Source organism: Sus scrofa, chromosome 9, assembly GCF_000003025.6.
Source record: "Sus scrofa isolate TJ Tabasco breed Duroc chromosome 9, Sscrofa11.1, whole genome shotgun sequence".
In the NCBI taxonomy this organism is placed as follows: domain Eukaryota; kingdom Metazoa; phylum Chordata; class Mammalia; order Artiodactyla; family Suidae; genus Sus; species Sus scrofa.
Genome location: NC_010451.4, coordinates 107,309,695 through 107,334,182, shown reverse-complemented (window position 1 = coordinate 107,334,182; position 24,488 = coordinate 107,309,695). Strand labels below are relative to the sequence as shown.

Genomic DNA, 24,488 nt, shown 5'->3' with positions numbered 1-24,488 from the left:
AAACAAATTTCTAAAACTCCCCTCTTGCAAACTCAATTAGGATTTTTGGCAAAGAAAGAATGAAGGGAACCAAAAAACCCATATGGGATGGCCTTATCTTTTTTTTCCATTCCTCAGATATTTGCCAACAGAACTAGCTTCTCAAATTATACTCTTTGCTAATCACAAGATGACTATAATACATCATTTAAAACTGGGGGGAAAATGGCATAGAAATTAATCTTAAGAGATCATTTGCACTAAGAAGATAGACATCTACACTGAGAAAAACATACCACAAAAAAAAAAGGAGTTGTAACGTTACTGCCTTTTATGGAAAGCCCATCAAGCTGCTGTTCAGGCTGAGCATTAACGCTTCTAAGAGCACCTTTTTTTCCTTCCTTCTTTTTTTAAAAGTTTTATTGAAGTATAGTTGATTTATAATGTGATAATTTCTGATGTACAACCAAGTGATTCAGTTCTAGTGGAGAAGAGGAAATTCTAGCACACTTTTGGCAGGAATATAATCTGGTACCATCACTATGGAAACCAGTATGGAAGTGCCTTATAAAACAAAAAATGGAACTACCGTATGATTGATCCAGCAATTCTACTCTTAGATATTAATCCAAAGAAAATGAAAACACTAATTTTGGAATGAATGGCCAATGAGGAACTGTTGTATAGCACAGGGAACTCAAGAGCACCTTTAATGGCAGGAACTCTAAGCAATCAAGTCAGAAGACAGGACAAGAGGCGGCAGTTTGAGTAAGGTGCTGCTTTTATGTGCTGATACATATCTCACCACTTTAGCAGAGCTAAATGGAGCTGCTATTCTAGACAAGTCCCTTAAGGGTGATTTTCCAAAATGAAATTTAAAAAGAGGCCAGTGCTGATGGGTCTGTGCTGCCAATGACCCTTAGTAAGTCCGTGTTTTCTAGAAGAGAGCCAGGGCAAACAAGGAAAAGCAAAGACTACATATTTTGAAGGGAGTGTTTTCTAATATTTATTCAGTGCCTCTAACAGGGAAGGGATCAGATGGGGAAATCCAAATGGATTTAAAAGATGTAAAGTGGAATTTGCGTAAAGAAACCAGCTTTTTCCTCTCTCACCTGTTTCCTTAATCTTTTAACAGTCCTTTATTTTTATGATTTAAATTTAAAGTAAATCAAGGATGTATAGTTGAAAAGCTATATTTCCCAATGAACTGTGTGATGTAATTCAATTACTGAGGTTGGTTTAACCATAGAAGTAAAATTCATGAAGGACAATTTGATACAGCTTTTTAGTGTAAGTGATCTACAGCAATCTTTGGCTTCTCAAGTGGGTTCAGAAGTTGAATATCAAAGAGTAAGAGGCCGCTTTCTAAGACAATGGTTCTCATTTAATGACACTTAAGTCTCAGACTCTTATTCAGGTTCTCACACTGGACAATGGTAAGCAGGTAGATGGGAAAAAATTGTGTCCAATAAAGAAGTTAGCACCTTATGGTTGTAGAGAGTTATTCTTATTTAAAGATAAAGTGCTTTCATGCACAGGATCTGATTTAATGCTTACAAGATATTACGATCCTCATCTAAGTACTGAAGAAGCCAAGGTGCATAAATGTCAAGTGATTCACAGGGCTGGTAAGCCATGGAACTGAGAGCTTTTTTCCTTCAAACAGCTTTTTATTACAGGGAATTGGTTCTCTAGGTGATGAGAGAGCAGACCCACTAAACAGTAGTAAGGCACCTCGGGGATTACCAACAGCAGAAAACCACCACCACTCTTCAGGCTGGAGGGCAATGCGGGGGATAGCGTTACGGATTCCAGGAAGGAGGCCCACCAGATGGAAGCTGCCCATGGGTACTGGAACCGTGGAAAGAGATGAGACAGCGGGAGAAAATTTGGGCTTTCCCCCTCTTCCCGCCTTCAGTCTCCTACCAGTGCCTCCCTTTGGCTGAATCTGCCAGAAGCTAGGGAATGGATCCCACAACCCACGGTCCAATGACTAGCAGAGAGAGAGAGCATGGTGGCTAATGATGCACATTCTGGAGAAAGATATCCTAACATTGAATACTATCACTTTTCAGTGATATTGGGCACATTATTTAACATTGCTGGGTCTTGTTTTCCTCATTCACAAAAGAGGTTATTAAAATATGTATTTTAATTTGGTGGGCTATGAGAGAGTATGCAGGATAATATATATAAAGCTATCAGCTAAGTGCTTGGTTCAGAGAATACCCTCAGTAAATGCTATCTATTAAGTATTTCAAAAACCTAGATATAAGCAGAAATTAGATCAAACCCTAAATGCATCAAGGCTCTCAACTCTAGGCTTGGCATTTGGCATATATGGGATGGGGTCATATTTTTTTTTCTTTTTAGGGCCGCAACTGCGGCACTGGAGGTTCCCAGGCTAGGGGTCCAATCAGAGCTACAGCTGCTGGCCTACACCACAGCCACAGCAATATCAGATCTGAGCTGTGTCTGTGACCTACACCACAGCTCATGGCAATGCTGGATCCTTAACCCACTGAGCAAGGCCAGGGATTGAGCCTGTGTCCTCATGAATGCAGGAAGGGGTCATTTTTTCAAAGACACAGGTATAATGACTATATTGGGAAGGGATTGCTCACGAAAGCTTTTGAACATCTTTTATCAAGAATGCATAAGCTGCAAGCTTAAGCTTTTTTCTGGGGAAAGAAAATGGATTGAGGGCATCTCGATGTCACATACATTCTTCAGGGATTAAGAGAATTACTAGCTGTTTCCACAATGGGGACATTCAGCAGTGGCCACTCGCCATGAGAAAATGAGGGTGGATTCCTGCTTCTCTTTTTGCCATGGTTTCTGACACCAGGGACAGAATCCACCAGTGCAGATACTCATTCTTGCACCCTGACCTCACAAATGACTATGGGTATCCTGGATTTGGAGCACACGGGGTTATCTATCCTTCTCTGTCTGCCCCATTGTCTAAGTAGGCTAATTAAATCAAACATGCAACTCAACTGGGAATACCAGATTACAAATGTTCTCTGGACTCTCTCTTGACTGGTTCTAATCAAGGTGAAAGTGGCTGGATGAGAGTAAGTCATCCTTTCAGTAAAACTTCTAGAGAGGAATTAATACTGACAACAGTGAATTATCAGCCATTATTCTTTGGGTGTTGACTACCAGACAGGCACAATGCTCAGCACCATTCACATTCTATTTAATCCTCCCAACAAGCCAGTGAGCCTGGTGTTATTATTGTTCTGATTTTCCAGATGAAGGAAAGTGAGCCCCAGAACAGTGACATAACCTGCTTGGGATTGCAAAGCTAGCAAAGTTTATTAGTTGTTCCAGGACTATTAGTTATTCCAGACTAAGAGTTATTCCAAGTCTGTGTGATTCAAAGCTATGAGCACAGTGCTTGCTTGTCTTGTGCTTGGCAATGCTACTTCCTCAAGATACAAAGACCACTGATATGCAGGGAAGTGAGTCCAGGACTAAGGCTTCTAATACAGGGAAATAACTATTGAGTTGTAATTGCTAATAGGCCTTGAATGAAAGCCACCAACGCTGCCAAATTCTCAGGATAAACCCAACCTGAAAGCAGAAGAGCACAGACTCTCCATCTTGGGAGGAACTGGGAGGGCCAGGCTTACCTCTGGAATGGTCTCTTCCCCAAATTCTCCCCATACATGGTCAAAGCAGGCTGGGAAATCAATTCAGGTCAGGGGCTGGAAGCCCAAGAGAGAAGAGGAAGACCAGCCCTAAATGGGGGAATGTAGGGAACTGACTCTTGAGGGACTAGAGGGCAAGAGAGAGAAAACCACGAGAGACTTTGTGGTTCAACGACAAAAAGGTGTCCTTCATTTCCATTTTTCAAATCCACTCTGCAGGTGAAACATACATTTAAATGCCACAGGCTTTGTCCTAAGATGTTTAAAATAGTGGGACAGAAGGAGTAGTGTAATGTGGATATTCAGTCTTTGGCTTTATTTTGACATTCACAAGGCAAATATTCTAAATGGCAAACTAAATTTTCCTAGACCCAGTTTCTCTCTCTCTCTCTCTCAGGTGGAGATTCCCAGCCTAGGGGATGAATTGGAGCTCTAGTCACTGGCCTATGCCACAGCCACAGCAATGCCAGATCCGAGCTGCATCTGCAACCTTACACCACAGCTCACGGCAACGCCAGATCCTAAACCCAGTGAGCAAGGCCAGGGATTGAAGCTGCGTCCTCATGGATGCTAGTCAGATTTGTTTCTACTGAGCCATGATGGGAACTCCCAGTCTGTTTTTCAAAGCTGCCATTTTTATGGCTCATTTCTTTTGCTCAAAACATCACCAAAACTAGAATGCTGTAAGTTAGCATAGCAATAATTCTCTATGTTATAATTATCTTGTATTGCATGCAATATTCCAATCTTCACCCTCCACGTAAAAACTAGATTATTTAATCACTTAGCGAAGTCAAGATTAAGTACATCCTCTTGACTTGGGAAGGACAAATAACCCAAATAACTGATGTAGGTAATTACTATTTCAAAAAGCTGAGGCCATGAAGTGGATGTCACCCACCTGAAGTTCTGAGTGTTCTTTCAGGAGTAAGTCGTACTCTTTTGAAAGTCGCTCTGATTGCACCTTCATTGTCATCACATCGTTTTGTGCCTTAGAAAGGGCTAGAAAATAACAAACAAAACTTAAAATTTTTATTTTGAAATAATTTCAAATTTACAGAAAAGCTGTAATACTTATATGGAAAATTCCTTTGTAGCCTTTACTCAAATGCACCAATTGTTAATGATGTGGACATTGTTACTGTATTCTCTCTTTCCACATACACACAATTATTTTCTTGACCTATTTGAGAATAAGTTCCAGACATCATGCCCCTTTACCCTAACTACTTCATTGTGTGCCTAAGAATAAAGATACAGGAGTTCCCGTCATGGCGCAGTGGTTAACGAATCCAACTAGGAACCATGAGGTTGCGGGTTCAATCCCCGGCCTTGCTCAGGGGGTTAAGGATCCAGCGTTGCAGACGCGGCTCAGATCCTGTGTTGCTGTGGCTGTGGCGGAGGCCAGTGGCTACAGCTCCGATTTGACCCCTAGCCTGGGAACCTCCATATGCTGCGGGAGCAGCCCAAGAAATGGCAAAAAGACAGAAAAAAAAAAAAAAAAAAGAATAAAGATACATGCATAGTACAGTTACCAAATTTAGGAAATTTAACACTAATCCTTAATTGCTTTTTTGTTCTTTTGCTTTTTTTTAAGGGCTGCACCTGCAACATATGGAAGTTCCAAGGCCAGGGATCGAATCAGAGCTGTAGCTGACGGCCTACGACAGCCACAGCAACGCTGGATCCTTAACCCACCAAGTGATGCCAGGGACTGAACCCGTGCCCTCGTGCATACTAGTCGGGTTCTTAACCTGCTGAGCTACAATGGGAACTCCACAGATAAAACTTTTTGTCTCTGTTAAGCTATATATATATGATATGATAAACATTTAAGTCTACATATTGTGGAGAAGACAATGAACAAATGTGTAGAAGGAAAGAGTAGCGTAGGATGGACTGGAAAGATTGTGGGAACCCTGAATAGCTCTGCATATAATTCTGCATTTGTAAATCTTTAGGGTAGGAGTTACAGGAAGGAAAGTGTGATTTATAACTTCAAAGTCACTTTTTTGGCAAGATGAAATTAAATTATAGGTTCTATTTATAAACAGTTTGGTTTCCTTTCCTCTTGAGAAGCCATGATACGGGCATTTTTATATATGAATATCTAAGTCATTACCAACCAAGGTGGCTTTTCTATCAATACTTTCTAGACTATTGTGTCAAATTAAACTCTATGCATTGTTCTACATCTGCACTGCCCAATAAATGCTCTAAATCAGTGTTATCCAATATGGTAACCACTAGCTACCTGCGGCTATCAAACTCTTTAAATGTAGCTAGTCCAGTTGAAGAACTGAGTTTTAAATTCAGTTTAACTTAAATTTTTAAACAGCCATACATAGTTAGTACCTAGTCATTCTGGACAGCCATTACTTCCACAGATCCACAAATCTAAATTAGGTATTAAGAGTTGAGTTCGACAAGTTTAATGTGTCACTTGGTAAAGAAAAGTATGGGTTAGATGTGGAGGAGAGATTTCTGGTAGTGGTTATATTTCCCTGGGACCATAGCTACAACATAAAGATTGGGCATGAGGCATTTCCAAGATGAAACTTGAAAATATAAAACATGGTTTATTTTTAGGACCTTCCTTACTAAAAATGCTTAAGAGCCTGGACTTTTGGTATGTAACAAGCAGGGAAGATTCCATAACTTAATTATGACTGAACAGTCTGGAGCTTTTATTAAGCAATTCATCTTAAGTTAAAAATGATTTATACTTATATTTCTCCATGAATTATTTAATAAATTCAATAAATCTTAGATATCAACTCATTAGATCCTTATTAAAGAAATGAAAGATACCATTTTTTCTCAAGAATTGTTAGGAGAAAGATGAGTCAGGTGGGCCTACAAATCTGCAAAAGCAGCTAGAAAACTACTTGGACAGCCAAAAGTTTCTTCTGATCATTACTGGGATGAAGCTACAACAAAACAACTCCAGGCAAATCCTGTTTTTCTTACACTTATTAAGCCAAGGCATGAACTGTGTTTCTGATTTTATTTTGTATTTCAGTGGATATTCATTACCCTAATGAATACCATCTTATTGTTTTCACTCCAATTAGGAGAGCCTGTTACTTTCTCTAGGAGCCTTTTGGACCGTTTCCCAGTCCTTTTTCTATCTCTCATTTTATAAAAATTACACTACTCTGTTTTGGTTATCTTCTACCTCCTTCTGGAACTGCTTTCATGACTAAGGGATTATATAAATTTGTTATCTGACATTTGAATATGCTTGTTTTACTTTGAACCAGGTTATTTTGGAAACAGCATATACAGGGAAGACATAAGACAGGGAGGCTTGAGGTGATAGATCTAAGTCACTGTTTCAATTTTCTCATCTGCCAAAATGAGCTGCTATCATTTGCCAGTGGTGCTATGCAAATGCTGAGATTATTTCAGGAGAAAACTGGCCAGATTCAGTTATGTTCACTAAGAACTTTTTGAGGCACATGAATTATTTATTAATATAAAGAATAACCCCAGGAGTTCCCGTTGTGGTGCAGGGGAAACAAATCTGACTAGTATCCATGAGGATGAAGGTTTGGCCTCCGGCCTCGCCCAGTGGGCTGGGGATCCAGCGTTGCCCTGAGCTGTGGTGTAGGCTGCAGATGCAGCTTGGATCCTGCATTGCTGTGGCTGTGGTGTAGGCTGACAGCTGCAGCTCTGATTCCATCTCTAACCTGAGAACTTCCATATGCTGTGGGTGCGGCCCTTAAAACAAACCAAAACACCCAATTAATGTTACAGTGACAGATAGGAAGCCAAAATGCTAGTGTAAAATGACATGTAAGGAGACCAAAAAATATTTGTGCCAAACCTGTATCTATGGTGCAAAATTTTAGAGACATTGGCATGATAGCTCAAGTTGGCTGTTGTACAACAGCTGTGAGGATTGGGCCAGAGGAAGATATTTTTAATTTGAAAAATTTCCATACATCTAGTGTTGATTTCTTTTCAGTTCACTTGGTACTATTTTTGAGAACTCAAGAGTGTGCAGATATAAGAGCTACGTAGCACTTAATCCTTACATGTACTATTCCTTTACAGTGATCAATCACTGGACTGTTAATCCACAGTAATGACTCCAAAATACATAGAAAGCAGACACACAAAATTCTGTTCAATAAAGAACATTTGTTGTGGTTTTAATCATATTATGGTTATTTTTGTACACGCCTATACTGCCAGGTACACTCGGGAAAGGTTTGTTTTATTCATCGCTTCAATCATTACCCACTCTCTTTGAAACTCACATCCATACGTTGATAAGGTGTGTGGATTCTACTTCCTTTATCTCTTGCCAGTCCATCCATACATTCACTGATCTCTGTCAGCACTGTCCTCCTTCCTAGTTTTAATTATCAAAATGGATTTGTTTCTTAGCTAATTGACTGATTGTCCACAGTAGTGTCAAAGTGACTGCTTGATCCTCTGCCTAAAAACCCTCCAAATGTTAACATATAAACATGGTGAATGAGGCCCTTTATGATGGATCCTGAGCCTACTTTTTCTTTTGTTCATACAAGTGACATGTGAAAGTTCCTGGGCCAGGGATCAAACACCCACCACAGCAGTGACCTGAGCCACTGTGGTGACAATACCAGATTCTTTTTTTTTTTTAACGTTTTAGGGCCACAATGCGCATATGCAAGTTCCCAGGCTAGGGGTCAAATTGGAGCCACAGCCACGCCAGATCCGAGCCTGCAACCTACACCACAGCTCATGACAATACCAGATTCTTAACCCACTGAGCGAGGGCAGGGATCAAACCAATATCGTCATGGATCCTTATCATTAACCACTGAGCCACGAAGGGAACCCCCCCAACACCAGACTCTTAACCTGATGAGCCATCAGGGAACACCCCTAGGCCTACCTCTTTCACTCTTAGATGCTTCTACCTTATTTTCTGCTCCAGTCACACTGAGCTTCTTGCAGTACTTCAAAAAGGCACACTCTTTCAGTTACATGCTGCTCATTTTGTTAAAACTTCCTAGCCCATCTTCCCACCCTAATCTCCCTGCCTTACTCATTCTCTCCCATTTCATCTGGCTAATTAATATTTACCCTTTGAAATGTCAGGAAATTATCTCTGATCTCTTCTGCTGGCTTCTACTTCATCTTGAGTGTAATTTTAATATAGCACTTACCATGCTGAAGTGTAATTACATCCCCACCAGACTGTGGACTATTCAAGAAATGAAGCTGTGTCTTGTCTCTCTCTCTGTTCTGGGCACTTAGTACTGTGACTAGCACATGGTAGGTGCTTAAAATATGTTCCTTAAAGGAAGGAAAGAACAGACAAACAAAAAGCCTAACATTTAAGCACCTGAAAGAGTCACTTGCTGGGAACCAGTTCTTTTTTTCAAAATAAGATGTCCGGTAAGCAATGAGGTGTCACTTTAGTTACCTGATGGGAATCCTGGTTGCAACCAAAAATAGTTACATCTTTTTTTTTTTTTTTTAATGCTTTTTAGGGTCATGCTATGGCATATGGAAGTTCCTAGGCTAGGGGCTGAATCGGAGGTATCACAGCCGTAGCAATGCCAGATCTGAACCTTGTCTGTGACCTGCATCACAGCTCACAGCAACGTCGGATTCTTAACCTACTGAACGAGGACAGGGATCAAACCGGTGTCCTCCTGGATACTAGCTGGGTTTGTTACCGCTGAGCCATAATGGGAACTCCATAAATAAATTAATAAATAAAGACATATCTGTACACAAAAGTTACAAAAATTTATGTAGATACTCTATCCTCAAGGAGCTGGAGCAAAACTCCCTACTTTTTTTTTTTTGGTCTTTTTAGGGCCACACCCATAGCGTATGGATGTTCCCAGGCTAGGGATCAAACTGGAGCTGCAGCTGCTGGCCTATGCCACAGTCACAGCACCATGGGATCTGAGCTGTGTCTGCAACCTACACTGCAGCTGACAGCAATGCCAGATCCTTAACCCGCTGAGCAAGGCCAGGGATTGAACCCTCGTCCTCATGGATATGAGTTGGGTTTGATAACGGCTGAGCCCCAGTGGCAACTCTAAAACTCCCTATTTCTTAAGCATGAGCTGCACATGGTGACTTCCTTTCAAAGACTACATTATGGAAAAAGGGGGGGAAAAAGTAACTTTGAAGTAGAGAAACCTGACAAACACTACCTCAGCTAGGAGTTTAAGGTCAACATCAACAGTGGTGAAGTGTGGGTGTGTATTCTTGATATAATATGATGAAAATGGCAATTTACCTCTGTGACTTTCTTCTGAAGTCCCCAGATACCAGTCTAATTATGGAAAATATCAGAAAAATTCCAATAGAGAAACATTCTACAAAATAACCAGTACTTCCCAAAACTATCAATGTCTTCAAAAATAAGGTAAGTCTGAGAAACTGTTAGAGTCAAAAAGAGCCTATGGAGAAATGCAACTAAATGTGGTATCCTGAACGAGACAGAAAAAAGGTGAAAACGGAGGAAATATGAATAAAGTACGGGCTTGGTCAGTAATAATATATCCATATTGGTTCATTAATTACATAAATGTATCATATCAATATTAGGCTTGGATAACAGGAGACACTGAGCATGGGGTACATGAAAAGTCTTTGTACTATCCTGCCTAGTCTCCTATAAATCTAAACTTCCTTGACATAAACTTTATTTTTAAAAAGTACAGTGGGAAAGACCTTACACAAAACATATGTATTCCAGACAAAATATAGTAAAATTCTTAGGCTATAAGTACTGAGTAAGAACCTATCAAATATGACTCCCCAAATTCCCCTGTTTTAAATAAATGAAAATTTAAAATTTTTTGTGTAAAATCTTATGATGTTTTAAACTTTTTAGAGTATGTATTAAAAAACCCACCAAAGTAGTAATAAAGTCATTGAGTTGATAGTGAGGAGGTAGATAATAGAAAAGCAGATATTCTAGTGAAGCAGCATTGACCTAATACATTTCAAGAATATCGAACTATAGGTCATTTAACCTTCATGCATAAATCTTATGTGTAAAAGGCTTAAGTTACTTTAGAGAAAAGTTGAGGGGCAATATGATTATAAATACCTTATAATATTTAAAATTAGGGTTCATAAAACAACTTTTTAGGGTCTAAATGTACAGCAAATGTAGAAGGGTGGTGAGAATTAAGCTCCTTAACAGCGATGACAAATCTTTACTGTTTTCATCCCAGTCTCTAACTTCTGAGAGTCCATGAAACATAAGAATCCTTCCAAAGGTTCCTACTGCTCTTGATGGTAGGAGATGAAGCTGGTACCAAGATGAAACTGCCCCAAGACAAGGGAGTCATCCACATGTTTATCCACTCAACGTGGGATGCACACCAGCATCAGGCATTCTTCTAAGCGATGAGGATGAAGAGACAGCTATGGTCTCTCCTCTCATAATACCCATTTTCTGGTCAGGCAGGATGACACACAACAAAGAAACCGACCAACCAATAGAGGGTGGTGTGCAAGAAGTTAAAGGAGGGGGGTGGGCTAGAGAACGACTGTGTAGCTACGTTAGGCTGAGAAGTTCCTCGAAAGAGGTGAAATTTAAGCTACTATCCATTCTGTCTGCTGAGGGTGCCTAGAGAAGAACACACCTAGGTCCAAGTCTTATTTTCTAAATACCATTCTCCACTTAAAAGGCTCACTGGAAGAATGGTTGATTCGTGGGCTAGAGGAGGAAAAGCAAAAGATGAGCTTGGAATATCTTGTTATACCAGAATGGCAGCGCTGAAGAATGGGGGCCTGACAAAATGGGACACAGCCTGAAAAGACTCCCACTGGTCAAATCTGAGATGATCGGAACAATAAAACATAATGCTTATAATAAATTATAACCAAATGAATATATTAAACAAGCAAACATTAATAACTGGGGGGAAATGGGAAAGCTCTTCCTTACAACAGTAGTGCATCTCATAAGTGGAGAAGGGATAAGGGAACTAGAAAATCATCACAAAATATAAAAACAGTAAGTGAGAGGAAACTATGAAAAGAGGAAAAAGGATAAGGCAAGTATGTTTCATTTGGGTAAGTAAGGATACAGGGCATTTTGGGGGTATTATTTTTGCATCTCTCCTGTGATTTGAATCATTATGTGATTTGAATTTATGATGTCTGAATAAAAAGTTAAATGGAAAAAAACTGTTACGAAGTAGAGCAACGGGGCAGTGAGAGAAGAAATATAAGATGAAAGGAAGTTTTTGGTTCTTTGGGGGGGAATAAGAGATGCCAAAGGATGTTTGTAGGATGACAGGAAGTGAGGAAGAAACTGCAGAAACAGTCAGAGTCCTTGAGAAGCATAGCTGGGTTGGGAGCCACAGCAAAAGATGAGGGATTAAAACTTAATCCATTGTAGCCTAAGAACAGGCAGAGGTCAGAGCCCAGCTGGGGGAAGATGGCAGTTTCAGTGGTGAGAAGATGTTTTTTTATTAATTCTTTGTGCCCAATGATTTAGAATTTAGAAGTGAGATGAGAAGATCTAGATTTGGAGAGTTGAAAAAGCGAAGATTTTAGAGAAGTGCAATAGGACTGCCAGTGTTGAGGGCCCGCTTGAATGCAGTGACCATTATTTAAAAGAAGTAGTTCCTTCGGCAATGCTGACATGTTTAGGCACAGGTACCAAGTAGATGGATATCTGACCATCACAAGCTAGGTCCTTGAGAAAGGAGGGGAGTGAAGAAGGAAGGAGGGAGAGGTAAGGGAGAGGGGAAGGAGGGGAAGGAGGGATGCAGTTTACAGGAGACTAATTATGATGAACTATGAAACTTAAATTGGATGAGGGAGGAGAGGGCAATAGGGTTTCGGGGTGAAATTTATTAGTATTTATTGAATACTAGGCCTGGAACACTAGGTGCAAGGTGGGACAAAGAGCTGACTTAGATGTAGTCCCTCTCTTCACAGCACTTATAATCTAAGTAAGAAAGACAAAGAAACAAACAAAAATTTCAACAGTGTACACTATTAAGTAAGTAATCACAAGGAAATACAGAGGTCCAGAAGAAGGCCACTCAACCCAGCTTGAAGCGAGAGAGTTTCAGGGAGGCTTCTTAGAGGTAGCAACGAGGAGCTGAAGGACGAGCACAAGCTATTGGAGGGTAAAGAAGAAAATATTAGAGGCAGACAGACCTGCAGTCCTGGGAAGAGGTGAAAAGTGATGAAACACCACCGCAGGAGAACTAGAAACTTCCATATTTAATAAAGGAGAAGGATAAAATTTAGACCGGACAAAGTGGGGGCAGGCACAACTGGAGATGACACTGGAGGACAGATCACAGAAGACCACGTGTGCCATTGTGAAGAGCTTAAAGGTGACAGGAACCAAGAGAAAGTTTTAAATAGTGCACAGGCATAATCAGATCTGGGGTGTTGAAAAACTGCTTTAGTGGCAAAGAAGGCAAACTAATGGCGGAGAGACTAAACTAGGACATGCTTTAGAAGACTGCCTACTTTGCAAGAGGAGGAGTAAGACATTTCTGGAATAGAAACAAAGCTGCCCAAATAATTAGAGAGTAACATTAATGAATAAAACCAAAGACAGCTTTATTTTTCACATGCAAATAACAAAGGGGAAATGAATGACTTTTTTGCACGTGTCTCAACTTCTCCACCATCACTGGGTATACTGGTGTGCGCAGGCCTACCCTCTGGGTTACTGCGAACATGAATGAGGTTTATGGGTAAAGCGCTTTTGGGTTTTAGAAAAGACATGGACTTAAGGCATGCTGATACTTATAAAGATTACTGGCACTCTGGGCCAGGGAACTGATGAGTAGGTTTTCTAATTTAATAAATTAAATCAGCCCCACTGTTACATTGTTGGCGAAAGAAACATCAATATATGCATAAAGACTTCCTTCATTAATCTTAGTTAGGTTGCTAAGTAATGTATTTAAGAAAACAATTTTGGCTCTGTTATTTAGCAAAGAGTAATTACAGATTACATTAATGTGCCTGCTTTGCACTTAAAAGTCAGGATGTACATTTTAGGCAGAACACTGTGTAGGCATAGCTTATACAAATTGCTTTGAAAAGGCTATGCTTTATAAAGCAATTTCATGTGTATGCACAAGGAACACATAGACTCCAGAAGAATTTACAAACCATTATATATGAGAAGTGAATGAGTCAATTTACTTTGAGTATAAAAACTAGTTTTACCATATATAAGCATATATAATTTCTTAAATTATCTGATCAACATTCAAGAAGCACTTAGGTGCACGGCAAATTTTATAACAATAGTAACAGCAGAAACCAATCTCTTCCCTATCATCTCATTTATACTGAAAAAGGTATTATTCTTTATTTGAAGACCCTTAGTAGGGGTTGGTAAACTACTTCTGTAAAGGGCCAGATGGTAAATATTTTTAGCTTTCTATGCTTTGTGGACTCTGTCCAGTGTACTTAACTCCACAGTCACAGAAAATACGTAAACAAATGATCACGGCTTTGTTCCAATAAAAGTTAATTTCTAAAATCAAGGCAGTAGGCTGGATTTGGCTCATGGGCCATAGTTTGCTGATCCCTGTCCTAAAACACACTTAAGAGTCTTAACACTTTCTCTTAGATTATAAACATAGTCAAAAGAATTATAAAACATCTGAACACGAGAGGAGAAGGATCTAACTGATACTGGAAATTTTAAGAAACCTCCTAAGAAGCTCCCCATTTTATCTCTATCAATTTTCCTCAAGGAAAAAGAACAAAGGCTCTACAGTCAGGGGTGCTGCAATGAGATTTTGCTTCAGGAAGAGAAGGTTTTTCCTTCTTTCATTTTCCAGCTCATTTTCCCAGGTGACTGCTTTTCAGAAGTGTTTTCAGAGCAGAGTTGTCCAGCTTAATTTCTATACGTTATTTGGCAGCAAACACAAACCTGGCACAAGCTGATCCTATCTATATGTCCATCAACATAGAGAACTATGCTTGATTACATCCTTACCATCTGGAACATTTCTGTTATTCAGTGTGCATTCGGCATTCTCCACCCCATGGTGGTTTTTGTTTTTTTAGGGCTGCACCACTCCATGTTTTTTAGTAAACTAATTCATATCATACAGGGCAAGAAATAAATTGTTGTCAGTTTATGTGTATATGCTGGATCAATCCATCTGGGCTATAAGCTCTTCAGGGAAGAGACTGTTTTCTCTTGCTTTAATGCCCCTCAGGGAGCTGATAAAAGCTTCTCCTCAGGTAGCATCAGTTATGCCTGCTGGTTTTGTCAATGGAAAGATATCCTTGAATTTCTGTCTCAAGTTACTATCATCCCTGTAGCTATTGCCTTCTGGTCACAGGATGACACTAAAACAGTTTATTTTACATGTACAGGCCTGGAAACAGATAAAAAGCTCACAGAAAAGAAAGGTGAAAGTAGTCCACAGCAAGAAAGCCTTCTTCTAGTTTAATAATAACATAAACTGCATGTGGAGAAACATAAACTAATAAATGTCAATATATCTTTTATTTTTAAAAAAAACCTTAAAAGGTAAAACCTGACTAAAAGGATGGGTCAGTTTTAAATAACTGATATTCTATAAATTATATACGATCTATAGCCACATCTGTCAAACTATGCTATTCTTTCAAAACATGGGACTTTTATTTTTCAGTTAATAAAAGAAGGAAAGGAGATGTTAAAGAAGCAGAAACTTCCATAGGAGTTATCAGAAAATATGTTTTTTCTTATTCAAATAATAAAAACTCATTTAAAAGGCCATAAAGCAAAAAAATGACTAAAACCACTTTTTTTTTTTTTTTTTTTTTTTGGTCACACCCACACACATGGAGTCCTGCCAGGGATTGAATCTGAGAGTCACAGCTGTGACTTATGCCACAGCTGCAGCAACACCAGATCCTTTAACCCACTCTGCCGGGATAGGGATCGAACCTGTGTCTAAGTAGCAACTGAGTTGTTACAGAGACAATGTCAGATCCTTAACCCAATGAGCCAGTGGGGACTCCTACCAAGTTTTTTAAAGGATTACAAATTTTAAAATAAGCTGGTGGCTTCGATATAACTGCAAGTTAAAGACTGTTGAGTTTGGAGTTCCCTCCTTGGCATTGTCACTGCTGAGGCTTGGGTTTGATCCCTGGACCGGGAACTTCTACATGTTGCAAGGGTGGAAGAAAGAAAGAAAGGAAGGGAAGAGAAAAAAAGTAAAGAAGAGAAAGAAACAGTTTAGGACTTCTTGCTGTAGTGCAATGGTATTGGTGGTGTCTCTGCAGCATCAGGATGCAGGTTTGATCCCTGGCTTGGCACAGTGGGATAAAGATCTGGCACGGTGCCAACTGAGGTGTAGCTTACAACTATGGCACAGATCAACTGCGTCTTTATCTGATCCCTGGTCAGGGAACTCTGTATGCCGTGGGGTGGCCAAGAGAGAAATAAAAGAAAAGAAAAGAAAAGAAAAAATCACTTAGGATCATATTAAATAGAGTCATCTATTGAAAAAAAGATAGTTCACTCCAACAAGAGTTTGCAACTGTAAAATATGCTTAGGTTAAGACTTTGAGAATCTATTTATTTATTTACTTACTTACTTATTTTGGCCGTGCCTGTGGCATGTGGAAGTTGCCAGGCCAAGGAATGAACATGAGGCAGAGCAGTGACCTGAGCCACCCTAGTGACAATACTGGGTCCTTAACCCACTGCACTGCAAGGGAACACTGGGAATTTATTTTCAGATAGATAGATGGCTCAAATAGTTCCTCTATATGGAACTAGAAACCTCACAGTTTTAACTTTGTATAAAAAGCTTTAGGTCTTATTCTTGCTTAAGACTAAAGAGGCAGGAATTTGGGGTTACTGGTACATAGAATAGTAGTTATCTTGTAATTTTTCTCTCTTATCTGGATCTTGAATTTCTCTCATAATGCACCTCAAATATTTTCATTCCTTGGTCCCTATGTTAGCACGACTTGTTTATTGGGGGTGACGATTCTTTTACAAACTCTAACATCTTTAAGGATAGGAAAGTTGGCCTGTAAAAGGAAATGCTAGAATGCTAGTTCTTTTCAAGGTCAGCCATGGTGTTTTGGAAGCATATCCAGGAAGAGAACTGAATAAACTAGTTCAGAGTTGAATAAATGAAACCTTGTAGTTGATAAACTAGTTTAAGTAGTGTTAGAAGGTTCCATTTCCTAGTCCAACTCTAAGATCCCTGTTATATGTTGCCAATACTTAGGCACAGAGAATGAAGCTTTACCCACAGTTTCTGTTTTGCTTGTATACATTTTATTTAGGTACCATTTAAAATTTGCTTTAAAGTACTACTCCTGGGTATTTATCCAAAGAAAACTAAAACGCTATTTAGAAAAGATACATGTACCCCTATGTTCACTGCAATATTATTCACAATAGCAAGATATGGAAGCAGCCTAAATGCCTGCCAGTAGATAAAATGGATAAAAAAGTCTGACATACACACACGAATACTACTCAGCCACAAAAAAGAATGAACTCTTGCCATTTGTGATGACATGGATGGACCCAGAGTATATTATGCTAGATGAATTACGTCAGAGCAAGACAAACACTGTATGATTTCACTTGTATGAGGAATTTAAAAAAAAAAAACAAGAGAATTTAAAAAAAGGGAGAGACCAGATTTGTTGTTACTTGAGGTTGGGGGTGGGGAGAGGAGACTCAGATGAACATAGTTGAAAGGTAGAAACTTCCAGTTAGTTATAAGCTAAGTAAGGACTCGGGCTATAATGTACAACATTATAAATACACTGAACGCTGCTGTATTTTATACATAAAAGTTGTTAAGAGAGTAAATCCTAAGCGTTCTCACCACAAGGAAAAACTTTTTTCTGTCTTTATTTTGGTACCTATTTGAGAGGGATGCTCACTAAACTTTTTGTGGTAATCACTTCATGATGCGTGTAAGTCAATTTATTATGCTGTAGACCTTAAACATATAGTGCCGTATGTCAAATAAATTTCAATAAAACTGGAAGAAAAAGAAATAAAACAAAATTTGCTTTATCCTCAATAGGCATGCTTTTTAAGGACAGTTTAAATTATGTTCCATGTTAAATGATCTTACAATGAATATATTATTTGAAAAGTTCCTAAAAAATTGCTGATAGAAAGAAAAAGAAAGGAAGGAAGAAAAGGAAAGGAAGGAAGAAAAAAGTACCAAAGAATAAGGGCAGGGTCAAGGAATTTGCCTCACTTTTTTTTTGGTCTTTTTCTTTGCCCTTTATGTAGGACAAGTACACTAGAATAGTACTCAGCCTCCACTATTAGACTGGCAGCCCTGACAACTTTCAATGTGGCATATTATGGATATACTTTTGCTCCTCAAGGAATGAGAAGGAGACATTTCCATACACAACTCATTCACTTTTAAAATCCTATCTACTTTTACCACTGCCTGAACACAAGCAATGACTGTACAGCATATACTTCCTCTAGTTTTAAGAATAAACTCTGCTAAAGTATTAAGAATAAATACAGGGGAGCTCTCCTAGAAGAGTCCTTTGGAGTCATTCTTCTTGGACATCAGAAGATTTTCCACTACATATAATGTCTGTTCTATGAGAGCTTGTGAACTTTATAAATTCTTCAGAGCTTAAGTTCTCATTATTCATGGCAGTGCCCTTTCCCAATTACTCCACACACTGGGACATCAGAGTTACCATTAAACAGATCATTAAAAACAACAGATCAGGTCTTTACGCCTGACTAAGTTAGTCCTGAGTGTAAATTGGGTGCTTTGGGCCATGCACACTCTCTTTTGGCTCACTAGGGTCACAGTATTGCACTGAAGCACAGGTAATTTACTAACTCTGGTCAAAATCCTGAGCTGGTGGTAAAAACTGATGGGGATACTCGCACTACTGAGAGACTGAGTGCCCTTATTACCTGCCATCAGAATAACACTTTTCCAACTTGGGGTGAATCAGTTTAAATAGACATTTGGATTCATGCTTTGCTTCCACTAATATATTTGGAAAAAATGTTTCATGTAAAGAAACACCAAGAGTTCCTGTTGTGGTTCGGTGGGCTAAGGACCTGATGTTGCCTCTGTGAGGATTTGGGTTCAATTCCTGACCTGGCTCAGTAATTAACGAACTGGCAAATTGATGTTGCTACAAGTTGTAGAATAGGCTACAGATGTGGCTCGGACCCGGTGTTGCTGTGGGTTGTGGCACAGGCCTGCAGCTGAAGCTCCAATCTGATCCCTAGCCTGGGAACTTCCATATACAATTCATATGGAAAACTCTCTATTTACCTCTATTAAAAAATAAACTACATTGCTTTTCTACTCAGTTATCAAATATAAAGAAACTTTCTGAAACAATTCTTAAAGCACTGTCAGCCTCACTTTTAGAAATCAATAAATATATTTGAATGGTACTATGTACAAAGCACTGTGCTGCTGAATTCATTCAAATCTTGTATAATTAATTTCTTAGTTCTTGTCTCAATGAATGGATTTGACTGGTATAGGCCAGGACAACATAGCCAGGGTTATATTTCCTTTAGAAATAGAACTTTGGGGAATTCCCTTCGTGGCTCAGCGGTTAACGAACCCAACCAGGATCCATGATGATGTGGGTTCAACCCCTGGCCTCGCTCAGTGGGTTAAGGATCCAGTGTTGCCATGAGCTCTGGTGTAGCTTGCAGACATGGCTCGGATTCCGTGTTGCTGTGGCCATGGTATAGGCTAGTGACTGTAGCTCTGATTCGACCCCTAGCCTGGGGTGCACATGCCATGGGTGCAGCCCCAAAAAGACCAAAAAAAAAAATGGAATCTTGATCTTCTCAAGGTCAGTAATAATGTTATCTAAAATAAAAACTCTGGGTAAATGAAATGTGTTCATAAAATACTACATATCTTGCAGGAACCAAACAGGACATACCCAAACAGGTAAAATCTGCTTTTACCTCAACACTTTGAAGGTAGTTTTGCAGTCTACACTTCAAACACAGAAACTTGGTATCTCTTGTTATCAGATTATAAACAAAATGCCTATATTATCAAAGAGTTCATTTTCTCCAAATATCTGAATTACCTGTTCAAGAAATATTGAGTTTCTTCACATTAATCAAAATAATATGAATTTAGAGTTATACATCAGACTTGTGAGGTTAAAGCTCAAAGTATCTCAGAAGTGGAATTTTTGAAAGGCAAAGGGAGAAAAACTAAGCTGGCCAGGGTTAAGAGAGGTGTTAAGCTTTTCTTGTCTGTACTACTTACAGTTGTATGCTTACAACATAAGGAAAAGGATCCTTGACAGATATGAAAAAAAGAAGGCAAGAATTTATAATAATTTTTAAACTAATTAAAGGCATTTTGGAAATAGTCCCTTGCATTCTTCAGAAGGATTAGCAGCAATATTTTGTGCTGGGTAAAAAAAGAACACTATTTCTCTTCTGAAATGTCTGATTACTAAATTTATTTTCATACAAATGTTAAAACTTCATGGTCATGTTCCAAATCTTTTGGAAATGCAGAAGAGCCAACAGTGCAAACTATTACAGGATTTAGAATTTTGGGCTATACTATACCAACCATATATCAACCCTTGTCTAGAAGGTTAATTTTTTAACCTATGGCCTCTAAATGATTTTCTTTTTACTTTAAATAAGGAGGAAAATGACTATATATTTCATATCATATGAAATACCCTATGGATGCTTTTAAAAACAGAATTAGCTTTTATCTTTAGGCCTTCCATCTCAAATTCAAATATATCTTGGTGAACTTAACCCTACCCAAACAATTTAAATAGATAATCAATACCAGCAAGTTATAGTATAGAAATGTCAATTATACAGAGGCCTATTTTTTAAAAAATCCAGCCTTACAAACGGCATAAAGAAAGTCTTTGATTCAGTCACTGACCATTCTCCAGTTCATTTGCAACATAAAGTAGTGGAAGAGATCTGAAACTGGAGAAGGTCTTTGCACTGATCATCGTCTTGACTCTGGCTGAGTTACCCCAGTGTCTGGACTAAATCAGGCCTGTCAGACGCAGGAATGTTGCTCAGGGATCGAGCCATAAACTTTTATTCCGAGCTTCCTGGAATGCCAATGGCCTTGTGGTATCTACTTGTTTGTGCTCTGCGGCCCCAGGCAATAATAACTTGTTCTCGAATAAGATGAAGAAAACTGAAATAGCTGCCTTCAGTGAAATGGTGTTGGGACGCCCTAGCCCAAGCCCTCACTGAAATGTCTTTTGGAATGCTATGTTCAAACTCTCAGCTGACATCCCAGACTGTGACTTACTCTATCCCCAGCCATCTCTTTCAAGGAACGTTTTCTGGCAGGTAGAAAATATGAGAGCTTGCGATAAGCCAGGTATTTTCCTGTAACCAAAACTGTCCCCCTGTGGTTGCTTCTTTCAAAGAAGCAATACACTATGATGGAAAAAGGTGATTCATTTTCCAAAAATGTGTTTACAAGCAACTCTTTAGGAACATATAGCTCTTTTGCTAAGGCAGGAACATCTGTATTTACAACACAGATCTGAAACACCTACATGTTTTTTTGCATAACAGAGCATGTTTCTCTTGGCTGAAACAATGTTTTATCTTCATATTTGAGCAGGAATTTATAAATAGGTCACTCACTGTTTTAGCCAGAAGAACATTTAGCCATTAGTTTTGTTTTGGGGAAAACAATGAAGTGTAGTAGCATAAAATATCATGATACTTTTTCTACTTCTGCACACGCATACACCGTTACCATCTGAAACCTTCTTTAATTCAGTTTGCAGTTTTTCCTTGTCTTCGACTAGTTTTTTATTTTCTTCTTCCAAAATGTGATCTTCTTCTTTGCCATAGTTTTTCAAAAGCTATCAGAAAAGAGAGTTATAGAAAGAAGTAAGCTTGGATTGCAACAGTCAGACATTCTTCCAGGAAAAGAGCTGAATAACATATTTTAAATTACTAGTCTTTATTTTATTCTTTGTCCTTTTCAGTATTTTATACTTTTCTAAAATGTACTTTTGCTAACAGAAACTTGATACTAGGCAAACACACATACAAAATTTCTTCTATGATTAAAATCTCTGAAATGAAAATAACAAGCATTTCTGGTTAAGTTAAATTAAAATTGTATTTTCAAAAATATTCAGATAAATAATGTGAATGTCTTTTCCTTAACTGAGTGATGTAAATCTAAAGAAAAAACATTGTTCTGAAGATAATATTAATTGGAAAGCCACTGTGTTCCCATTGCAGAGCTGTCTACTCAGAAGAGTTTTATATAGATGAATTTATAATGGATAAAGATGGATAAGTGGAGGATAGAGATGGGTAAGTGGAGAATGACTGGGCCACCTCTATGCTTGGAAAAGTCTACCTAATTTTCATTGAACAGTCTCCAAATTGCTTTTATTCAGTTACTCCTTTATAATGTTCTTTATATTTTCAAATCTATTCTGGCTTTTCAAACACTTATTTTATGTTTGAGGCTTATCTTTTCTAGGCAAGAAAAATTAAGATCTGAACAGTAAAATACGACTAAAATAAAAACATCATTGAGTAAACATTTCATAATCTGTATGTCCAGATAGAAACCATTACTGTTAATAGAATTAAGGAGCTGACTTATCTAAAAGAAATTTTAAGATGTTAAGCTACCAAGAAAGGCAAATTAGATTAAAGTTTAAAAAACAGAACATGTACATACTGGTGTGGGTTATTTGACTAAACAAAGTGGCAGCAATTTGATACAGAAGGCTCCCACAGTCAGGTAAAAAAGCAACTCAGGGCAATTTTAAACAGAAAAGAATTTCCACTGCACAGTGATTCCTTTTCTAACATAAGCTGATATATTAAACAAAACTCACAAATTTCTGTTGAATACTGCTACTCCTATGCAAATATTTTACAATGCTAGTACTATAAAGAATAAAAACATAAGAGAAATATGGTTTCCGCTTTCAGGTAACTTTGATCTAACAGAAAGGATAAGACAAGCATAAATACTATACCACAAGATAAAATACAGCACTACTAGTACTACTGTTGTTATAAAGGAGATTCAGTAGATCCAAAGGGGGAATTAAAGCTTACATGAATATATTACATAATTCCAGGAAAATTTTTTAGGAGATAAAGGACTCAAGTACCTATTAAAACCAAAGAAGTCTCGTATCTTCAAAATTAAAAAACAACAAAAAATTTTTTCAAAGAGTAGAAACTAGGAAAAAACCCTCCAAGTCTTTATAAATTTGTTGACTACTTCAAGTTCAAAACAATCCTGTTACTTCACCGATTTCAGTTCACAAAGTCTCCAGTGATTGCCCAAATTGGAAGAGAGTGACTGAGTTACAGGAATGTTTACACTGACTGCTTGAATTATTATATGTCACTGACTTGGAAAAGTTGGATTTTGTGTTGGTCTTGTAAATAAGCTTTCATTACTGCACCTATAAACTTGTTCAACTTTATTATGTGTAACTTGATGCTAGAGAAAGACCAAGAGCTCCGGAATCTGAAATTCAATAGTTACCAGTTACAATAATGCACGTGTTCAGTGTCCCACTTACATTTCCCACCTTGGTAAGTGGCCCCCGAAAAAAATAAAGAGGTAAAGCTCTGTCACTGCTGTTATATTAAAGTAGCTAAATTAAAAGTTAATTGGTCTTTCGTAATTATTTCATTAAATGAGTATTGGAACAGAAAGGGGTCCCAAGCACCATCTGCAAGTCATTTCATAGGCTGGCATTTGATTGAAGGGCATGAAATACTGTGGTTAAGAGTGCGGATTCTAGAGGCAGCCTGCTTGGATTGAAACCTGAGTTCTTTCTCTTATTAGCAGAATGATTTTTGTGCAAGTCAACCTTTCTGTGCCTCCGTTACTTCATCTATAAAATGCAGATAACAACAGTACCGGCCTCATAGGGTTGTTGCAGCAATTGAAAGCGTTAATACCTTACTGTGAAGCATTTGAACAATCTTAGCTATTATTTATAACTTGAAGCCCAGAAGAAATAATGTGACTTGCCCCAGGTCACAATGCTAATTACTGGCAGAACTGGGACTGGCACCCAAGTCTTTTGGGCTTTAGGGCAGAGCACTCTCCATTAGATAATGTGTCTCTGATGGAGAATGAAGGGATGTTTTAGCAATTTTATCCTTTCTCAGCTGGTATTTCAAAACATGTCTTGAAAAAGAAGTCATTTTTGACCTTCTGACCTATGTCCCTTACTGGTCAACCAGTTACACTTTGGGCACCGATATTTATATTCAGGTTGCAGACTTTCTCTCTGATGTGTACTAGCTTCAGCCTGGTTTATCTGTGCACCTATTGTGTATCTAGAGCCACTGACTGAGCACAGATAATGCAGAAGCAGGGAATCAGGAAACCACGGGACCAAAGGAGAGGGAAAAAAAAAGGAAGAAATTGTGGCGGAACAAATAATCAGTAATCATGAAATAAATTTCCTTGCAAGTTAGTGACTGGTTCTGAAAACAATCTCAAAAGAAATGTTTTGTGGAAGGTGCTTTTTTCTGAAGGACAAGACTAATTTAATGATTTAAGTACATTAATTATAGACATACACTATATACAGAGAAAAATAATAGCACCCAAACTACAAAAACACTTTCCATTTTTTTTTTAGAGCTCAAGAGTAAGAGGAAAACTCCTAAAGAATATGAGGAAAAAAAGCAGTGTTCGACAGTAGTTACAACTAATTAACATGATGGGTGTAATTTTAAATCAAGACCAATACATCGTAAATCTACAAATACAAGGCTGTGTGCTTTTGAGTTTAGCGGTCATATATTAACCGAGGCCTTGAGGTTTTTGTTTCGTGCAATGAGATCAAAGGATAGAAAATGAAGCAAATAATATTAAGGTACAAAACGAG

General features: G+C 38.4%; 1 protein-coding gene across 4 annotated transcripts in view; it reads right to left on the bottom strand.

Moving 5' to 3' along the window:
* The window catches only part of BCAP29 (B-cell receptor associated protein 29), a 45,192-nt gene that overhangs the window by 3,282 nt on the left and 17,422 nt on the right, over positions 1–24,488 (bottom strand). For all 4 annotated transcript variants that reach the window (XM_021102602.1, XM_021102603.1, XM_021102604.1 and 1 more), the window contains exons 6-7: positions 21,353–21,461; positions 4,537–4,637 (exon numbers count right to left, since the gene is read on the bottom strand). In XM_021102602.1, coding sequence (XP_020958261.1) covers positions 4,537–4,637; positions 21,353–21,461 — 210 coding nt within the window. The remainder of the gene's footprint in view (positions 1–4,536; positions 4,638–21,352; positions 21,462–24,488) is intronic.